Below are 19,383 nucleotides of genomic sequence, written 5' to 3' on the forward strand. Positions count from 1 at the left end.
TCAACGTCAAAGTAAATGAAGATGGCGCGATAAAAACAGATTCTGTCAGAAAGACTCCTGGTTCTAGAGTTATGACGTATGTGTAGTATATATGTATGTGTAGGTGTTTGCCGCTTGATTATAATTATGAAGCCGAGACGGTGTTAAACGGTGTCGCGATTATAAATATTTTATTCATATGTGATACAACATCGATCAAGATTAGGGAACGTCACGTAATCATGAACATGAATCCCGCGGAGGCTGAAACTATCGCTGACTTGGTTCAGAATATGATCATTTCTCTATGTAGTGAACAGAAGCCAGGTTAGTTTTCTTAATGCTGTAAAAAATTTATTTCATGCAAAAGTTAACGATACGTCATTTCACTCGAATTAATCGCGACATTATTCATTTTAAATAATGCAATTAGGCATTATTAATGTCTTGTCGTATTTCTGTAACAATTTACTTATATCGCGTTGTACTACAACGAGTCTTTTAAAATTGTATGATTATTTTAAATATGAAGAAAGTTATGATAAGTTTAGAGTAGAGATCTTTAACAAATGTTTTTCACATTTGATTAATATTTATATTAATCAAATGTGAAAAAATGAATGTAAAGTCTCTACTCGAAAAAGCAACCTAATAAGATGACAAATGTGAATTTTGATATGTAGCTTTGGAATTGTTATAATTGTTAACTTAAATAGCATTTCTCAGATTTCTTTTAAGATATTTTACATAAATTGTAGCATGTAAATGTAGCATGTAGCTTATAAATTTATCACTACATGTTTAATATTATATAATAAAGCTATAACACATTTTTTATGTTTTATAGAATTGATCAGAAGATTCATGCGTTTTTCCCTTGGTTTATTGTCAGCTACTCAAGGCGTAGAAACACTAAGAGAGGATGAAATGACTGTAGCGACATATATAAAGAGTAAATTATCACCACGTGATGCAGTACAGTTTGATAAGTTGCATAATGATTTAAAAGATGGGGTATAAAATCTTAATTTATATTTACTATATGCAATTAAATGTTTTTATATTAGTATTTTTATATCTTATTCTTTTATTATAGCCACTGAAGAATCGTATAAGCATTTTAATATTTCTACTAAAAATGAGCCAGTCAGTGGAACAAATGAAAGATAGGATCTTCTCATTTCCAGATATGAAATCGGAATTAAGCCCAATCGCATCTACAAGTGGTAAGATTAACACAACTGATAATTATGAAAAAGTATTGTCTAATTGTGCCTATATTTAGGACAATCGTCACAAACGTCATGTTCTCCGGCACAAGTTATATCGTTAAATACTACAGAGGCAAGTTCGAAAGGATTATTAACAAATCCAAGTAAAATGTTCAACGAGGAATGCATTTCGGAAGATGTATTAGTCCAGGAATTGATATATTCTTTTCAAAGTGTTGAAGGAAGAATTTTAAAGTTGGATTCCAGCTATGGGTTTCAGATAGATCCTGCAGCAAAAATTAACAGATCACAGAAACAAGCTGTTTTAAGACTTAGTGAACTTGGATATCTACATAATGTAGTGCGAAAAGGATTAGAGAGAATGTCTGTAGCTAGTGCAGGCAGAGTTACGGATAGTTTTATTGCTGTCTTGCATAAAGAATTGTCAGAATATTACAGATTGATAGCTATAATGCAAGAAGAGGTGAATAGGTAAGAAAATTAAAATTAAATACAATAGCATCGTATTTCAGATGTGCACCATTTCATAAATAACGATCCAATATTTTTTTTACTTGGAGAATATTTATTATAATATAATATTATTTACTATGAAATAATTTAAGTACAATAATTAAAATAGATCACGAGTTACATTGTCCCATTTACATCTTTGGGCATTTGATCCTTTGGAAACTCTCAAGTGGTTAGCAAGTATAGTGAGAACTTGCCAAGGCCAAAAAGGTGGTGCATTAGCATCTACTGTTTACGAATTCAGTTATCACGGAGATCCAATTGTAAAGAATTTAGTGAAAAGAATTTTGGAAAGTGTTTGCAATCCCTTGTACAACATGTTAATGAGATGGATTGCCGATGGAGAGTTAGATGATCCATATAAGGAATTTTTTATTCAAGCCTGTAGTGATGTTAGTGGAGACAGAATGTGGCATGAGAAATATCAAGTGAGAAATTCAATGGTACCATCCTTCCTTAGTAAAGCACAAGCAAAGAAGATTCTAGGAACAGGAAAAAATATTAATTTTTTACGTGAAGTTTGTAAAGACTTTTCGCCATGGCAAGATAAACATGCGGATATGTTCAGGAACAGTAATGAGGAATATAATGGTTAGTAATAATCATGTAATGTTGATTGGCGACTATTGTTAGATAATTTTATTATATCAACTTTATTTTAATATTATGCTGAAAATAGTTGTATTTTATAAAAATTTTAGCTGATGTTACACTTTTATAGCTTTGTTAAATGGGAAAATGTTTCATCCTTGTATTATCTATTTTTTAGTTGAAATCTTTTTTGATATGGATCCGGATGGTCGTTTGCAAATTATGATGGATGCTGCTTATAAAGAAACTTCAACAAGAGTTGTTGAGATATTGACAAAACAATATCATCTTATGGATCATTTGCAGGGGATTAAAGGATATCTCTTGCTTGGCCAAGGCCACTTTATTCAACATCTCATGCACTTATTGGAGTAAGAATCTCTTATTAATGCAATTAATAATATATTATCTGCATATACACATGTACATACATATATATATATATATATATATATATGTATGTATATGTAGTTAATATTTTTGTATTTTAAGTATACAAATTATAGATTTAAAAATATATTTTATATATACATTTTAGGCCTGAATTAGCTAAGCCAGCAAGTTCCTTATATCCTCATAATATATCATCTATTCTTGAAACTGCAATAAGAGCAACTAGTACAAAATTAGATGATTTAGATGTGCAAAAACGTTTAGATGTTAGATTATTAGCACCTTCAGAAAGTGAAACAGGATGGGACGTCTTTATTCTAGATTATAATGTCGATGGACCTATAGGAACGGTAAAAACATTATTACATTAAATGCAATATTTTGTCTTTTATTAAATACTTAATGAATTAATAACTTTTTAGATTTTGGAACCATGTAGACAGACTTATCAAAAAGTTTTTTTTGCCTTATGGAAAGCAAAAAGAATGGAGTCAATTTTATCTGCTATTTGGCAGCAACAGACAACATCAGCAAAAATATTTAGAAAAATGCCAGAAGTATTGCCTATTCAGAATCATATTCATCTAATTACTAGTAGTATGGTTCATTTGGTTCATCAAATGCAATATTATTTTTTATTTGAGGTAAGATCGTATCACATTAAGTTATTAACCACTTCGTCGGCAGGCGAAATTTCACTGTTCGTGCCCCTGTGGGCAAGAAAAAAAAGTAATCGCAATTCAAAGATACTTTGTATCTAAATGTTTTTGGGGTCGCTGATTACGAATCAGACATCAGAATTTTAAAATTCAAAATGGCGGATCTAATATGGCGGACCGAAAATATTTTAATTTATTTGGATAAAATTCATAATACAGGGATTTTTGAATTGCTAAATTTGGTTTTATTTTGGGTCCGCTATTTTGAATTTTGGAATTTTGACTGGATTCGTACTCAGCGACCCAAAAAACCTCTAGATACCAGCTTTCATAACAATCGGAAAATTTTGATTATTTTGGGTCCGCCATTTTGAATTTTGAAGTTTGGACCTTGGATTCATATTCAACGACACAAAAACCTTTAGATATCAATTTTCATGCAAATCGATCCAGCCAATTAAAAAATAAACGATGTGCGCTATATGGCGTCAATGTCGACGAAGTGGTTAATAATGATCAAGAGCTATCATTATAATAGTGAATAATTTTTATGATAAAAATTTTATTGAATCGACAAATAAAAAATTTGTATTAATTAAAGGTAATCGAATGTTCTTGGGATACATTTGCGAAGCAACTTCTGCAAGCATCATCTCTTGATGATATAATTGCAGCTCACAGTCATTTTGTTGATTCTGTAAGACATGGTACATTATTGGATGAAAAATCACAAGTAAATATTAGATCATATTTTTGACAATACTTATGCATACAAATGCACATTTTTATATTGCTCGTAATGTTACAGGCACTTATGGATCACTTACGCTCAGTGTACAGTCCAATACTAGAACTCCAGAATTACGAGGAATCTTTTCTTGCTCATGCTACTCAGGAATATGAGGCAAGATTAAATATGTCAAATGAACAAACAACAAAATGGGGTCGTACGAATAAAAAAGATCAAGAAATTACAGAAAGAGAGGCAGCGTTTACAAAATATTTAAACACACTTTCAATACAATTGAAGCGAGTTTCCAGAACCTATCAGGTAATAAATAAAGTGGGATATATTAATTCTCTTTTTATAATATTACTATTATCGTTATTTTTTTATTTACGCTATTCTTTTATTGTAATAGAGCAATAATTTGTTTTGTTCCTATGCATGAAATAAGATTTATAAAAAGTTATTACTTTCTTCTTTTTATCTTTTTAAAAATCTATTTCTATTTTTTCTTTAAAAAAAGATATATTTGTTTTATTAAAAAATTTTTTCTTTCTTCCAGGATCGTGTAAAAAAATTTTTATTAATGCTTGCTTCCGCTGAAGATGTGTCACTGCAGTTACTTAGTGTAAGATTAGATTTTAATGAACATTATAAGAGCAAAGATAGCCGACTAGTTGTGCCATTAACATATCAACATCGCAAACAAAGTGATCATACTTTCTTTGGCTGCAAGTGACAGTTGGCAGCAGAAAATGTATTAGAAACTTTTAATGATTCAAATCGCCTTTCTAATAAATGCTGTACCTCAACTGAGCAGAATCCGTCTGACATTAATAGTAAGGATACAAGTATATCTCATTTGTCTAATAATCGTCCTTTATTTTGTTCTTTATATCAGCATTATGATACTACCGATTTTTTTTACAAACTATACTCGTCCGAAATGATAACAGACATTGATAACTCTGTTGCTTTGCATAGGAAAAGATGTAGAACCAATTTAAGAAATGCTGAGCTAAGCAAACGTACATTTAGAATATTTTTAGAAAAACAAATATTGTCACATGTGGAGACAGAGATTCAAAAAAATACTGAAAAGCCTCAAACTCCGTTAACATCTAATTTTAATTGTGATGAAAGTGACTTTACCTTGAGCAAGATACGATTAACGCTTTCTCCGTTTCAAAAAACCATATCAGAAAAAAAGTTATCTTTAAAAAATAATTTAACCTTACCAAATTTAGAAGCTAAAGTATGTTCCAGTAATGGAGCTATAAAAGTATCTAATGCAATTCTAAATCGTAATACTGATTCTGAAATTAATATGTACGAGAATCCTATTCAAAACAAATCAAAAGTTTCCAATTATACTGCATCTCCGTCTAATCAAAATACCTCAAATCCTAAAATGAACGTAGTAAATAAGCAATCCAACTATGCATTGATGTATGCTAACAGTCCAGAATGGTTTCAAGATAACGAGACTGTATCAGTTCATGGTTCTCTGTTAAGTGAAACTATTTCGGACATTAGCATGTCTAATTCAGATTTAAGACGAAATAATCACAGACGATGTCGTTGGAAACGCATACTTTTTTGTTGTGTTAATTGAGTTAGATATTATTAAGAATAAAAAAATATATTTGAGAAAGAGAAATCTGTTGTATAAAAAATTTGTGCATTTTCTTATACTTTTATTCTTTTAAAGAATTATATGTATATAATCCAATATTAGTGTACATATACATATTGGATTAATTCATCATGTTAATATTAAATGCATCGATAAATATTGATTTATGAACACATCTCTATTTTTTACTATGCACTGTTTGGCTGTATACTTATCAAGTTTTTTAGAGTTCCTGGTTAAAAATGATATTCAAAACATATTCCCACTTGCAAATTTCAGTAAAGAAATTTAAAACTTTCTCACTGTAGAATTGATTAGATAGTGCAAAATAGTATCTTTCTGCCGTGTTCAGTAGTAGTATTATTTTTATTTTTTTGTTACAATATATTTTTGATATAATAAAAAATTAATTATTACTTGCAAAAAACGTTACTTTTTGTCTTTATTAGAGATATATATTTATATACATGTCTTATTTTTGCAATTTGCATTTTGCATTTAGATATAAAAGTACACAATTCTCTTTGCACACACCTAATAGACTGCATATTAATTTATCTGCCATATTTAACAAGCCATTAATTATATTTATTATAAATTATCATTTAGTTTTCTTGCCATATTAGAAAATTAATAAAAAAAACACAAGATAATTGTATATTATTAAAATTGTGTTGCTATTTAATATTTGTAATAAATTTATTATATGTATTATCTTTTCTCTTTCAACGTCAACGTTGAGCGATATGAAAATTGTTATTTTAAATTATTAAATAGGATAAAGTAACAAATTAAATATCCCAATATGTTTTTATTATTTAGTATTAAGTAGAATGTATAATATGCCGTTTTAATAAAATCTGTACAAATTAGAAAAATTATTATATATTATAATAAAATTATTATTAGTTCCATAAATATATTATATGTATATATTTAAGTTTTATTTTTTTATCGTTGGTTTTGCGTGAAATATAAAACGTTTCTAATTTTAAATATAAAAATCTTTATCAACAATTACACTAACATGGGATATTGATATTGGCAATAAGCGATAGCTTATTTAAGGATATATGAACACACACATACGCTTACATACACACACACATACACGCGCACGCGCGCGCAATCTTACATTACGTAAAGTAATTTACATGAAATTTAACTGAGATTAACTTTTTCATCAGCAATTTGATTTTTACAGATAATTTATACGGTTTTTAACTTAATCAATCGGTTAGTTTATTGTGTTACCTTTGATTTTCTTTTCAATTACGTTATCACATTCTCAAAGCATTCAAATAGAATAAAAAAAATATACAGATATTATGTGTAAAAGGAAAAGAGAGAGAGAGATAAAAATTAAGAATATGATTTTTTCATACCATTATATTACTTGCATATTTCTTTTATACAATAAACAAGTATATTAAATATATATAATATTTTTTGTTAATTATACTACTCTTTTCTATAGAAGTTAATGATATATAAAATTTATTTATTAGTTGCAGAAAATATAATCAATTAATTTTGGAATTGTAATGGCATCCAAGAAAAAGAAGGCCATGGATACATTGTAGGTAATTGCATATAATTGTTGAAATCTTCAAACTTGGCAATCTGTATGTTTGATATACCATTATGTATACCCGTGTAATTAGCTGTATTATTATTTGACACATGCGAATGCTGTATACGTTCATGTATTTGTAAATTATTGATGACGGAAGACTTTTGATGGTAGATACCATAATAAGAACGATCACCTATAAGAATTTGATACACAATTTGGTTAATGTAATTCATTACATTATATCTATAATATATGTACTTTATAGATATATCGCTACTTAAAAAGCCATTGATTATTTAGTTATATGTGTACAGAATAATCTTTCAACATTTAAGAATTATGTCCTTATCGGTCTTTTGATAATCTTTGTATTTGCAGATAACAAAAAATTTAATTAAAAGCATTTTTTCGAACACTTTACTAATGCGTCATCAATTAACTCGATTAATTTATCAATTAAATTAATCAAATAAAGAAGTAATAATTAATATATTTAGAATATTAATAACTTGGTATAAAGAACGTTGAATAATAAATAAAGTAAGATAAAATTTCTATTTTTTACTATTTAAACATTATTATTATTATTACCGTGTGATTTCATATGATGATGTAAGGCGCCAAGTTTGCAAAATCCCCTGTTACAGATAGGACAGCGTAAAGGCCAATTACCGGTATGAGAATATCCATGCGCCCTTAAATCACCGGGAGTTGGAAAAGATCGTCCACATGCATCACATTTGTGTGGTTTCTCCTACATTTCGAATTATATGTACATATATATTAGATATATGTATATATTACTAGCATGTGCATTTTTCGCAGTGTATTTTTTTACGTATACTTTCTATTGATAATTACCATATAAATGTATAATAATTAGAATATCTTTATTGTGAGAAAAATTAATTTTTACAATATGATTTATTTTTTGATAAATTGCTTATTTTTAAGTTATATTACTAATGCGCGATAATTTGAAAGATTCAGAAAAAAATACCTTATAATGCGTCATGCGATGATAATATAAATTTGATGATGCTGTAAAACGTTTTCCACACATTGGACATTCATGAGGACGTTCACCAGTATGAATCCTAACGTGAGTATTCAATGAGCTGCTTGTGCTAAACATCTTACCACATATTGTACAACCATGTGGCTTTTCGCCTGAGAATAATTTTTTTAAAGTAAACTATATGCGAGAATATGAAAAATTAGTTTTCAAACAAATTTTCGTAATTTTTAAATGTCGTAGAACATAATTTACAGTTTTTCAAAAATTTTTCAAAAATAATTTTTTAAATATTTCTAGAAAATATGTTATTTTCTTTATTAAAAACTGCATTATTTTATGCATTATTTCAATCTCATTTATAATTAATTATGGAACTTTAAGAAAGAAAGAAATGTAAGTGAAAGGTAATAAAATTCATAGAGAATTTTTAATCCATAATTTATAATCCATAAAAAGTTAAAAAAAATTAATTCTTTACACATTTTTCTGAAATTTACCTGTATGCGTTCGCAAGTGTCTTTTTAAAAGGGAAGGTCTATCAAAACTTTTACCACAAGTTTGACAGGGAAGACGTCGTTGGAATTTAAAAGTACTAATAACATCAGTTTTCCATGCAGTCCCATGTCTACTCAAATCCAAGGGTGCATTCTGTGTTACGTTCCATACTATTAACATTATTTACTCGATTAGTTATTATAATTGTGACTGTTAGACTTGGAGTATATTTAGTATGCTCATAATTAAAAAAAAATTCTTTATGTTTATCTTCATAATAATTAATACTAAGTTCTACGCTTACCGGACATTATAATAATTTGCTGTTATGTCTTGCGACTTGTCAAGTTGAACGAGAGCAGTTGATTTTGGAGAATAAATAAAGGAGCTTGACGTGTCGAATTATACGATTTTTCACACGCGTAGCATGTTACCACTTCGGACAGATTAAACGTGTGATTAAAGGTAAGAAACGGTGCAACCGCAAACGACCCTCCGGCGCATGTCGAAGGCGGCGTTTTCGCAAAGGGCGGGGTTTAATCATCGCAATATGCTTTGCAATTGCTTGCGATATGCCTCAAAACTCCTACATAACATCATTCTCATTACAAATTGTAATGAGACAATACAAGAATATATTGAATTAGAGACAGTATAAATCTTATATTCATTTATATCAAAATTCATTTTATAAACGCTAAAAAAATTGAAAACTAAAATTTTTTGTTTTCAGACAACTGTCTAAAGTTTACATTCACCTAACCAGTGAAAAATCTTCGAGTTTTTAATTAATAAAGGTCGAAACTACTTCAATTTTAGAAATAAATATTTTACATACTAATACCTAATTTTCCGTGACTTTCAGTTTTTGAAATAATATCGTTATATTGACAACAATCTGGTACTAACATTACAATAGGAAATACGATACTACTAAATTTAGTGTAGCAAGAAGAAAGCACAAAATGTTTAGACACATTTAATGATTTTTAATTAAATTTTTTTAAGCCACTTGGGAATTTTGAGAAAATTATATTGACACTCGTATGGTATATTTTTGATCACTTAAATCTTTCTGTAATTTTATTGGTTTTATTAATAATTGTCTTATTACATAATTGTATATAAATACATTGAATTAATACTTTATGTATGAATAGCAATTAAATATAAAATATCATAAGTCTAGTTAACTGATATGCAAAAAGGAATAATTCCATAATTGGTCCTCTGTGTCTAGTTGGCATTCAACAAAAATATTTCACGTCATATATATGTTTTTAACGTTATCCATCGAAACTTATTTGTTTATAAATTCGTGTTACCGTACAAAAGTATATTACATATACGCGACCATTAGATCGCGAGACAGACTCTATCATATGAATAAAGCTTATGAAGCAGGTAGCCGGTAGTGCTTTGTCACCATTCTCATTATTATCTACCGTATTTGCTTGGAAGCACCGTCACGAAGGAGGAGGTGAGATAATTCGTCGTGTGGCATCGGGCTATCGGACGTCCTGCCGTGCGAAACCCTCATTTGTCAACGCGGAGGATATTAAAGCCATTGAATGCCCCGCAGGATCTTTACAAATCGGTTCTTCATCGACTAGTGGCAACAATGTGCATATTTTTGCTGTGTAGCGGTGTGGTATTATCGAAATCGATCGATTTTTCCGTAACGTAAACTATCGCTAAACGTTCCCTGAATCTTTTCCCGGCTTAAATGTTCGGATAACGCGTTCTCGAAACAGTAAAAACTTTGAGATGAATGCAGCTGGAAAGACTTTTTGTAAAATGAGTTTAAAAATACGATAAATCTAGATTTCTATTTTTTTTTTTATTAAAGGCAAAAGAGCATACATGATCCAATAACACACACCTGCAGTCACATTTGATTATTTAAGTTTTACAATTAAAGTTAGATTCACTTTGAGTTCGATCAATTTAACCCAGATTCGGCACGGATTGGAACTTCATCTTTCTAGTTTGCGCCACATATTCCAATTCCAATATGATCAACTCATTCTCGCCCTGGCGAAGATACGGAGCCGGAACATACAAAGTTATTTGCGGGCCCACTAACGGCCAGTATCTTCCGAGATTATGGCCGTTTACAAAGGCTACGCCTTTTCCCCAACCGGTAGTGTCCAGAAATGTGTCCAACGGTTGTCCGACGATCGTAAATTTTCCACGTAGAAATACCGGACCGTTGTTTAGAGTTCCGCTCTCAACACGTATGGTTGTCAGGTGCCGAAGGGAAGATACGTCGGAAAACGTGTATCCTGTCATATTCCAGCCAGTCAATGGAGTGCCGCTGATGGTCACGTTCGATATTCCCTGAGGTGCAATGCAAGAGATCAATTATCGCAAAATGTTTAACATTCCACGTTCTTTAAATGAATATCTTATGCGCGTAATTCTGTTATAACACCCTCCGATACCTTGAAATCATGAATTTCATTGCCGAAATTCAAGCGTCCTTGATTCTCCACCAACAGACTCAAGCGGCGTCCGTAAGGACTCTCCAGTGGTATAGTGAAAATCTTATCTATGCGACTGAGAGTACCAGACAGGCGATCATCCACATAAACTAGCGCCCTGTCCTTTGTCATTGCTCGCAGTATAGCCGGGTCTGAGACAGAATTCGGCAAGTTCGTCTCGTAAAGGACAAATCCTTGATTTACAGAGAGACTCTCGAAAGTTTTGGGCTGATCCCCATTCTGCCGAATCACCACGAATGGAGATCGACTGTCGAGCAACTTCTGTACCGGTTGCAATAACACTGGACCGTAATTAGCTTTCGGAGATGCAGTTGGGAGAGATATATTCGGCAATGGAAGATACTGTAATTTTTAGTTGTAAAGTAAATTGGCTACTCAGAATACATATGAGACATTCATTATGCGGTAATCAGGAAGTAAAATTTGAAAATATCACAAAGAAAATCGCAAACATACGAGACGAATGGTGTCCCTTATGGCAAAGTATTTGTCCGTCGGATCTCCGGCTTCGGTCAAAGGAGCATCGTAATCGTACGAAGTTAATTGCGGATTGTACGCATCTACCCCACCATTAGCTCCTGTTGATGATCTTTTCGTTGAATAATGTACACGTGTCAATCATAATCAGTCTTATTAATTCAGAAATTAATAAAAAAACTTACTAACCATTGGTAAAACCAAAATTTGTACCCCCATAAAACATGTAAAAGTTAACGGAAGCACCTACATCAAGCATTTCTTTCAATGTTTTTGTGATAGCTTCCGTTTTTACTCTTTGGAAAGTTTCTCCCCAATGCGTCAACCAACCTGGATAGAATTCCGAATTCACCAACGGACCCTACGTATCAATTTTTAAACATCTTAATTTTTTAATTAATTAATTAATAATCTCTGAACTTAAATTTTTTCTTAATATCGCTCACTCGTGGCTGATAAAGGCGCATAGTTTGAAAATTGCTGGTTACATTGGAGTTCGAGCCAAAATCGATGGTAGCATATGCACCAGGTATGAAACCGCATCGAAGTAAAGACGCGGATGAACCGTCAGTTGTATACAGAAGAGCTTTATTACCGATTTTTTGTACAAAAACTTCTTTCAACATGTCCATGTACTCTGTGTCGCAAGCATTGTAACTTCCGTATTCATTTTCTACCTAGTTACGCGATTAAAATTACATAGAATTAGAATAAAAACAATAAAGTGAAATTGATAATTGAATATGTTAAAATAAAAATATTAAAATGCATATCTATATTAATTTGTCACTTTTTTGAATCTGTTTCTTTGTAATTATTAGCTTTACTGTTATTATAACAAAATAAATAAATTGTCAACAAATATTATTTAATATTTCAGCACGTAACAATAACAAGTTATCAATGCACATCAACGATAAGATATTAAAAGCCATATTATCTCGAAAAACATAATTTAAAAAATGTAATCATATAAGATAATCTCTGCAATATGATGTAAGTTATATAATCATAACAAGATTTCTTGATTTTGGAAGTATTACCTGAACCATAATTATCGGTCCCCCATTACCCCTCAAGAGTGGTTTCACTTTGTCCAGCACCTGATTTAGAAACAATGTAGCATACCTAACAAAATCTGTAAAAATAAAAAATTTTTTAATAAAATTGTATTTTTTAGTTGTAATAATGTCATTTTATTTTTTAATATACTATATTTCAATATATACTGCCACATAAAAAATCGTAAATTTTTTCACCACCTAAAACACATATATAAGAATTTAATGAAATTAATTATACATTACCTGCATCTTTTGTACGTAATTTTATATTCGGTACTTCACGAAGCAACCAATATGGTAAACCACCCTAAAGAACCACAGGTAGAAAATAAGAAAACACATTTTTGGTTTTGCTTCAGATATAAAAGAATATAGATTGCAAAGACAATTGTGTGAATAAGTTTGTACTAAAAAATTAATATATTTACTAAGTCTCTTTCCGCGCAAATATAAGGACCTGGTCTCAACAATACAAATAAGTCTTCCTCTTGTGCAATATTTATGAAATTTACTAGATCTGCGTCGCCGGCCCAGTTAAACTGACCTGGTTCTGGTTCGTGAAGGCTCCATTCAACGTAACTATATATCGCGAGGATATATATATAGATAGATTTAATTATTTTTTAATCATTTTAAATTTAATAAATAAATAAAAGATATATTATATAGATTCTATATAGAATTATATCTAAATTCCCTGAATTGCAATGATTTAAAACTTTCTTATATTATCATGTGAACTATGCAAAAAGATAAATTATAGACTTCAGCTTACGTGGAGATAGCATTAAGTCCCGCAGCTCGCATTTTCCTTAAACGATCTCTCCAGTACTGTCTAGGTGCCCGAAAATAATGAAAACTACCGGAAACATATCGGAAGGGTTTTCCATCCAATAAAAATTGATTATTTTCATAATCGACTCCGAAACTGTATTGCCATTCTGTATCCTGCAATTATTTATTCTAAATTTTTGCTAAAATAATTTTATAACAAGCGACGCATTAATAATTATATTACATGTCTACTATATTATTTATTTTAGCTATTTTTTCATAATATTTTATGTTATTCATGTCATAATTACATACTAAAGAAACATATTTTAAGTTTATTTTTTTATTTTCGTAATCATATCACGTATATTTATAATTCATGTATTGAATATATTGCAAATTCTATTATATGTCACATCTGTATGCTTTTAAGTCATCAATACAGGATTTTGTGTCATAAATTTATAATTTTTGTTATATATTTTTACTGATTAACAGTTTGAAGTAAAAATATAATATGAGTCGATTATTGTATCCTCTTCCCTTGCCAGTTTTGATTCTATGTTTCTCATCTTTTCTCATCTCAACTTTGCTCAGCCGATATCATTATCCCGACTTCGATAGGTTAATCAGAAAGATAAATGATATGTTTTCAGAAACATGTTACGCAGTAGAGATTTTGTAATATCTTCCTACAATAAGTTCCTTGCAATAAGGATGTAAATAAATTTCAAGTACATATATAAATTTTTGTTATTGTTCAAAACATCCTACATTGTATATAATTTAAATGCATATTTAAATTTTATTTACAAAATTAACTAAACTCTGTTTAAATAATTTGTTTTAAAAATAATGATTTAAATACAATATTCATATACAAATTCTCTCTAAATACAGGTTCATTTATATGTCTATAAAAAAATGAGTTTAATTCAAGTAACATTTCAATTTCATTCAATCAACGATGATTATATCTGGGGTATGGGGTCGAGGACAATTGTCAACCAATAGAATCAATTTACCTTTATGACTATTTTATGACTTGCATATTAAAAAATTTTACAATTTACGCGAGCGTGTACAATGTACATCGTATATGAACAGTGCACGAACTATGTTTTATCTTATTTTATTAAATCAAGTCTAGTATTCAATACACATTATTATATTATTTGTCATATTGTTTGTTCCAAATTTAAAAAAGTAATCATTAATCCACGCGTATGTGTAAGAGAGAAAAAAAGAGAAACAAATTATCTTCCTGAATCCCGTATTTGTCATTTTAAAAATTAAAAATTCTATTTTAAAAGTCTCTTTCTGAAACTGTTGCCATCATAATTTCCGTTTGAGAGCAATGATCAGCTTGTATCAACTTGATCGCATTTATAATTTTATCCACTTTTGTTTATCTGTACACATTTATTATGTATTTTTATAGAAAAACAGATCTATGGATAAAATATTTTTATTAGTTAATATTATTATTCAAATATTTTTTTATTTTGGAAATTTAAATACATGTAAATACAAAATAGTTTGTTAATACTGATATAATAAGTAAACGATAACATATATGTTTATATCGATCGACGTGACAATGTGAATACTCTCAGTATGTAAGGATTCCCAAATAACAAAATGTCTGCTAAGTAAGCTCACGATGCATGCACGTCGTGCGGATAATTTGCAGGGTGTGAACTTGTGATGCTAGACAGATGCGTCCTCAATTGATGCTCATATGACTCGCACGCGTGAGTGCCACATGCGTGCGGTCATATGAGCATCAATTGCTCTCACCTTGTACCCTACTTTTTAATATATATAATATGTATTATTACAGTTATAAAAGGTTAAATTACAAAAAACAATATATATATATTTTTTATAAACATTAAAAGACATTTAAAGATATTAAAAAACATGCACGATGTGATATTCACGCCGTGAAGGTAACACGACCCCGTACGAATTGTTATCTGAGTGATGATTACTTTAAATGTTTTAAAAATGTCATGACATGACATGACATGACATGACATTTTTAAAACATTTAAAATAACCATCACTCAGATAACAATTCGTACGGGGTCGTGTTACCTTCACGGCGTGAATATCACATCGTGCATGCACGAACGCATCATGCTACCTTCACGAAGTGATTTTGGCATACGTGCGCCCGTAGAAGGTTGCACTATGCCATCACGTGTGATTACACGTGTGATGGTACAGTGATTACGCCCACGTGATGGCATAGTGAACACACACAATATTTAACATTATCTAAGATTAAAAATTTTATAGAAGAAAAAAAATATTAGTTCTTTTAAAGAAACGGAAAAATTTTAGGTATTAGGTATATGTATATATTATAATATAATTGTCAAGTATATGATGGTTACTTTAAGGGCCGGTTGTTCCAACTTCTTGGTAAACTTACCTACCAGGTAAGCATGTGTCTATCTTCATTTCTTTTTTTAAATAAATAAAGACAAACATATACTTACCTGATAGGTAAGTTTACCAAGAAGTTGGAACAATCGACCCTAAATGTCATGTCATGTTATTTCATGTTTTTTAATGCTTTAAATGTCTTTTTATGTTTAGAAAATATATATATTGTTTTCTTTAATTTAACGTTCTTATAACTGCAATAATACATATTATATATATTAAAAAATAGGGTATAAGATGAGAGCAATTAATGCTCATATGACCCGCACGCATGTGGTACTCACGCGTGTGAGTCATATGAGCATCAATTGAAAACGCATCTGTTTAGCACCATGAGTTCACGCCGTGCAAATTATCCGTATGACATGCATGCATTGTAAGCTCACTTAGCGGGCGTTTTGCTATCTAGCTCATATACATGACAATTTTAGAATTATGTAAGACATAGTGTATTATTGCATAATACATAAAGCATATTATCATTATTTTTATACAAAACATCATAAAGAAAATAATCCTTATATTAAGGATACTCAAATTTATAAATTTACACATATAAAATACGAAACATATCGTCCACAACTAAAGATGTTTCTAGAAATAATGCAAGTTTCAACACTATGAAAAGATGTTCGTATTTTCTATGCTATTTAACAAAATGTAATTGTTAAAAATATAATTTATATAATGTTATTATAGCTATTGCATTTTCAACTAGTTAAAATAACAATTAAAAAAACAAAAATAAAATAACAACATAATAGAATAACAATTACAATAAAAATGCTATTTTAATCGCTATGCGGGCATTTTAAAACTAAATATTATAATATAATAAATCGCACGCGGATATTATAATATACATATCTAATACCTAAAATTTTTCCGTTTCTTTAAAAACTAATATTTTTTTCTTCTATAAAATTTTTAATCTTAGGTAATGTTAAATAATGTTAAATATTGTGTGTGTTTACTATGTCATCACGTGTGCGCAATCACTGTTCCATCACAAGTGTAATCACACATGATGGCATAGTGCGACTTTCTATGCGCGCACGTATGCCAAAATTACTTCGTGAAGCGAGCATGATGCGTTCGTGCACGCACGGTGTGAAAATCACGCCGTGAAAGTAACATGACCCTGCACGAATTATTATCTGGGTTCTTCCAAACATTAATCTATAGATTAATTAAAATTGTTAATAAAACAAAGCGAAGGAAAGTTTTTACATATTTCAGAGAAAATGTGTAGCAATGTATCGTAAAATTGTAAATTTGTGCATGAAAAAAATTATATAACAGACAGCATTCAACATACGTTACTTGGTAGATTAATTGTTTTTGATGTAGCGCTACTTAATGCCAAGATTGCCACAAATATTAATAACCACATGTTATGGAAAAAACTTTATTTTTCGTTGTACTTTAATATTACACTCTTCTTGTTAATTCACTATCCAGGCTCGCGCGTTACTAACGGTTTGACGGCGTGCGTAAGATAAAGTTACACTGACGTTTAAAGTTTATCATCGGAGGGGGCAGAAGAGATACTGTGCTCTTCGATTGTACTGTTGTCAAGTTCGGATCATTAGCGTACCGTTACTTTTAAGGCGGATATTTTTGGATTTTCGAAAAATGTTATCAAAATATTACATTATGGTTGACTTTTTAGATGATATTCATGAATTTCTAGTTACATATACGATAAGACGGTTCAAGATATATCAAGATATATTTGCAATTGTTTAGAAATAAATTTTTTCGTATTGCTCTTATTATAGTGTATAACACTTGCACATATCGCGGCAAATTATATATTGCAAAAGTGGCCTTCAAGAATTGTCTGTGACAAAAAAGTTCCATTTGTCTTATTTACATTATGCTATCTTATATCAGTAAAAATAAGTCTAAAAAAAGAATATTTACAGGTAATTAGAATAAAATTTCGAAAAGGAATAAAAATAATGTTGTAAAACATATGTTTGGAAAATATTCAATGTTTTTATAGTATCTCTACTTTTTTTCGAAATTTATACATTCTAATCGCATAAAAATATATTTTTTTAGATTTCTTTGCTTATGCAAAATAGCACTAAATAACTCAGCTCTTTATAGACAGCTCTTTTGAAGTCACCTTTTCAACAATTTATGATTTACCATACTATTGTTATCAACATATTGCAACGTCATCTTTTTAAAAAGAATTAAATCTTTTGCATTCACCTAATTATTAAATAATTTGAATATTTAAAACAATTTAATTCTTTCTAAATATTAATATTAATTGCAAATTAATATTTTAATAATTTGAATATATTTAGACGTGAGCAATTTATTATCAAAATGCAGTTATCAGAATATCTAAATATCAGAATAAATATTAAATTTATCATCATTTATTTATCATTAATGTTTCTTAACATTTCTGAATCTAGGGAACATAATATTATTATACACATGCAAATTATCGTTTAAAGGTAAACTGTGAATAAAGCTACGAAATACATTTTTGCGCCGCTATACGTCGCACACATTCTATCTGAATTCCAATTGTTATTAAAATTTGTTATCAATTGCGATAACAGATTATTATCTATTTTATTTCCCTCGATGCAAAGTTTAATGAAATATATTTATAAAAATTTTAGTAAAAATGATTTATTATATCTCTCAAATAAAATATATTAATTGTTTACAAATATGTATTACATACAAGTATATGTATATTAGACATAATTATAAGTTTCATTAATTTATTAATGAGAATAACAGAATTTAGATTTCTTTCTTCTGATATTTTTCATTTTATATACGTATATCTTTTAACATTTGTAGTATTTGACTAATTATTTATCTCATTTTATTTCATTATTTAATTATTTTCTTACATTAATTTAAATTTTTTTGTTTTGATTCTTTTCATTATTAAGTTTTTTATTTAACGCAAATGTGACATTTCACAATTTTTATATATAATGTCTAAAAAAATACCTTACAATTTTAAATCTTTAACATCTTATCAAAAGACATCTAAAAATTTTTCAAAAAGTCATGTATAAATTATATATTTTTGTAAAATAATTTTAAAAAATATACAATTATTTACATTACCGGCTGTGTAATATTTATTGATTAAAATATATATAACATGGCCAATTTAGATGTAACGTAGCCTGTATGTAAATTATATTGAATATTATCTATTTAGTTGACATAAACGTTATTTTATTTTTCTTAACATTCTTAACAATAAAGATAGTCATTAAATAGAAAGCATAATGTATCAACGTG

The 19,383-nt window shown here is 29.3% G+C and overlaps 3 protein-coding genes across 4 annotated transcripts; 1 reads left to right on the forward strand and 2 right to left on the reverse strand.

Moving 5' to 3' along the window:
• The first annotated feature begins 81 nt into the window (after nt 1-81).
• LOC105829957 (gamma-tubulin complex component 3) lies at nt 82-5,727 on the forward strand. Its single transcript, XM_028193818.2, has 11 exons — nt 82-306; nt 827-993; nt 1,076-1,205; nt 1,265-1,682; nt 1,834-2,315; nt 2,494-2,686; nt 2,854-3,058; nt 3,131-3,352; nt 3,969-4,100; nt 4,176-4,418; nt 4,657-5,727. Exons 1-11 carry the CDS (start codon nt 96-98, stop codon nt 4,831-4,833), a joined length of 2,580 nt encoding a protein of 859 aa, XP_028049619.2. The 5' UTR covers nt 82-95; the 3' UTR covers nt 4,834-5,727.
• A 1,516-nt stretch (nt 5,728-7,243) lies between these two features.
• Nucleotides 7,244-10,487, reverse strand: LOC105829958 (zinc finger protein 239). 2 transcript variants are annotated; one of them, XM_012669046.3, is made up of 5 exons: nt 9,124-10,487; nt 8,822-8,989; nt 8,307-8,476; nt 7,898-8,060; nt 7,244-7,499 (listed from the first exon to the last, which is right to left on the reverse strand). In XM_012669046.3, the coding sequence occupies exons 1-5, from the start codon at nt 9,128-9,130 to the stop codon at nt 7,258-7,260; spliced, it is 750 nt and encodes a 249-aa protein (XP_012524500.1). In that variant the 5' UTR covers nt 9,131-10,487; the 3' UTR covers nt 7,244-7,257. The 2 variants fall into 2 exon arrangements, with proteins under 2 accessions (XP_012524500.1, XP_028049620.1); XM_028193819.2 differs by having other exon boundaries at nt 8,822-10,487.
• Nucleotides 10,488-10,640: 153 nt separating this feature from the next.
• Nucleotides 10,641-17,753, reverse strand: LOC105829953 (beta-galactosidase). The gene is made up of 10 exons (XM_012669042.3): nt 17,411-17,753; nt 13,640-13,812; nt 13,293-13,443; nt 13,108-13,171; nt 12,844-12,938; nt 12,247-12,477; nt 11,990-12,161; nt 11,780-11,901; nt 11,264-11,665; nt 10,641-11,159 (listed from the first exon to the last, which is right to left on the reverse strand). Exons 1-10 carry the CDS (start codon nt 17,483-17,485, stop codon nt 10,767-10,769), a joined length of 1,878 nt encoding a protein of 625 aa, XP_012524496.1. The 5' UTR covers nt 17,486-17,753; the 3' UTR covers nt 10,641-10,766.
• Nucleotides 17,754-19,383: the final 1,630 nt, after the last annotated feature.

Source organism: Monomorium pharaonis, chromosome 11 (assembly GCF_013373865.1).
Source record: "Monomorium pharaonis isolate MP-MQ-018 chromosome 11, ASM1337386v2, whole genome shotgun sequence".
Taxonomy (NCBI): Eukaryota; Metazoa; Arthropoda; class Insecta; order Hymenoptera; family Formicidae; genus Monomorium; species Monomorium pharaonis.

Excerpts from the sequence above, each read along its gene's own strand:
- LOC105829957 (XM_028193818.2), top strand. The coding sequence starts at position 96 with ATGTGTAGGTGTTTGCCGCTTGATTATAATTATGAAGCCGAGACGGTG. Across the intron at positions 1,683-1,833 it reads ATGCAAGAAGAGGTGAATAG|ATCACGAGTTACATTGTCCC; the intron begins GTAAGAAAATTA and ends TAATTAAAATAG. Across the intron at positions 4,101-4,175 it reads TATTGGATGAAAAATCACAA|GCACTTATGGATCACTTACG; the intron begins GTAAATATTAGA and ends GTAATGTTACAG.
- LOC105829958 (XM_028193819.2), bottom strand. The coding sequence starts at position 8,999 with ATGTTAATAGTATGGAACGTAACACAGAATGCACCCTTGGATTTGAGT. Across the intron at positions 8,477-8,821 it reads ACACTTGCGAACGCATACAG|GCGAAAAGCCACATGGTTGT; the intron begins GTAAATTTCAGA and ends AATTATTCTCAG. Across the intron at positions 8,061-8,306 it reads ATCGCATGACGCATTATAAG|GAGAAACCACACAAATGTGA; the intron begins GTATTTTTTTCT and ends TTCGAAATGTAG.
- LOC105829953 (XM_012669042.3), bottom strand. The coding sequence starts at position 17,485 with ATGTGGTTATTAATATTTGTGGCAATCTTGGCATTAAGTAGCGCTACA. Across the intron at positions 12,162-12,246 it reads TGCGCCTTTATCAGCCACGA|GGTCCGTTGGTGAATTCGGA; the intron begins GTGAGCGATATT and ends ATTGATACGTAG. Across the intron at positions 11,160-11,263 it reads ATGAAATTCATGATTTCAAG|GGAATATCGAACGTGACCAT; the intron begins GTATCGGAGGGT and ends ATTGCACCTCAG.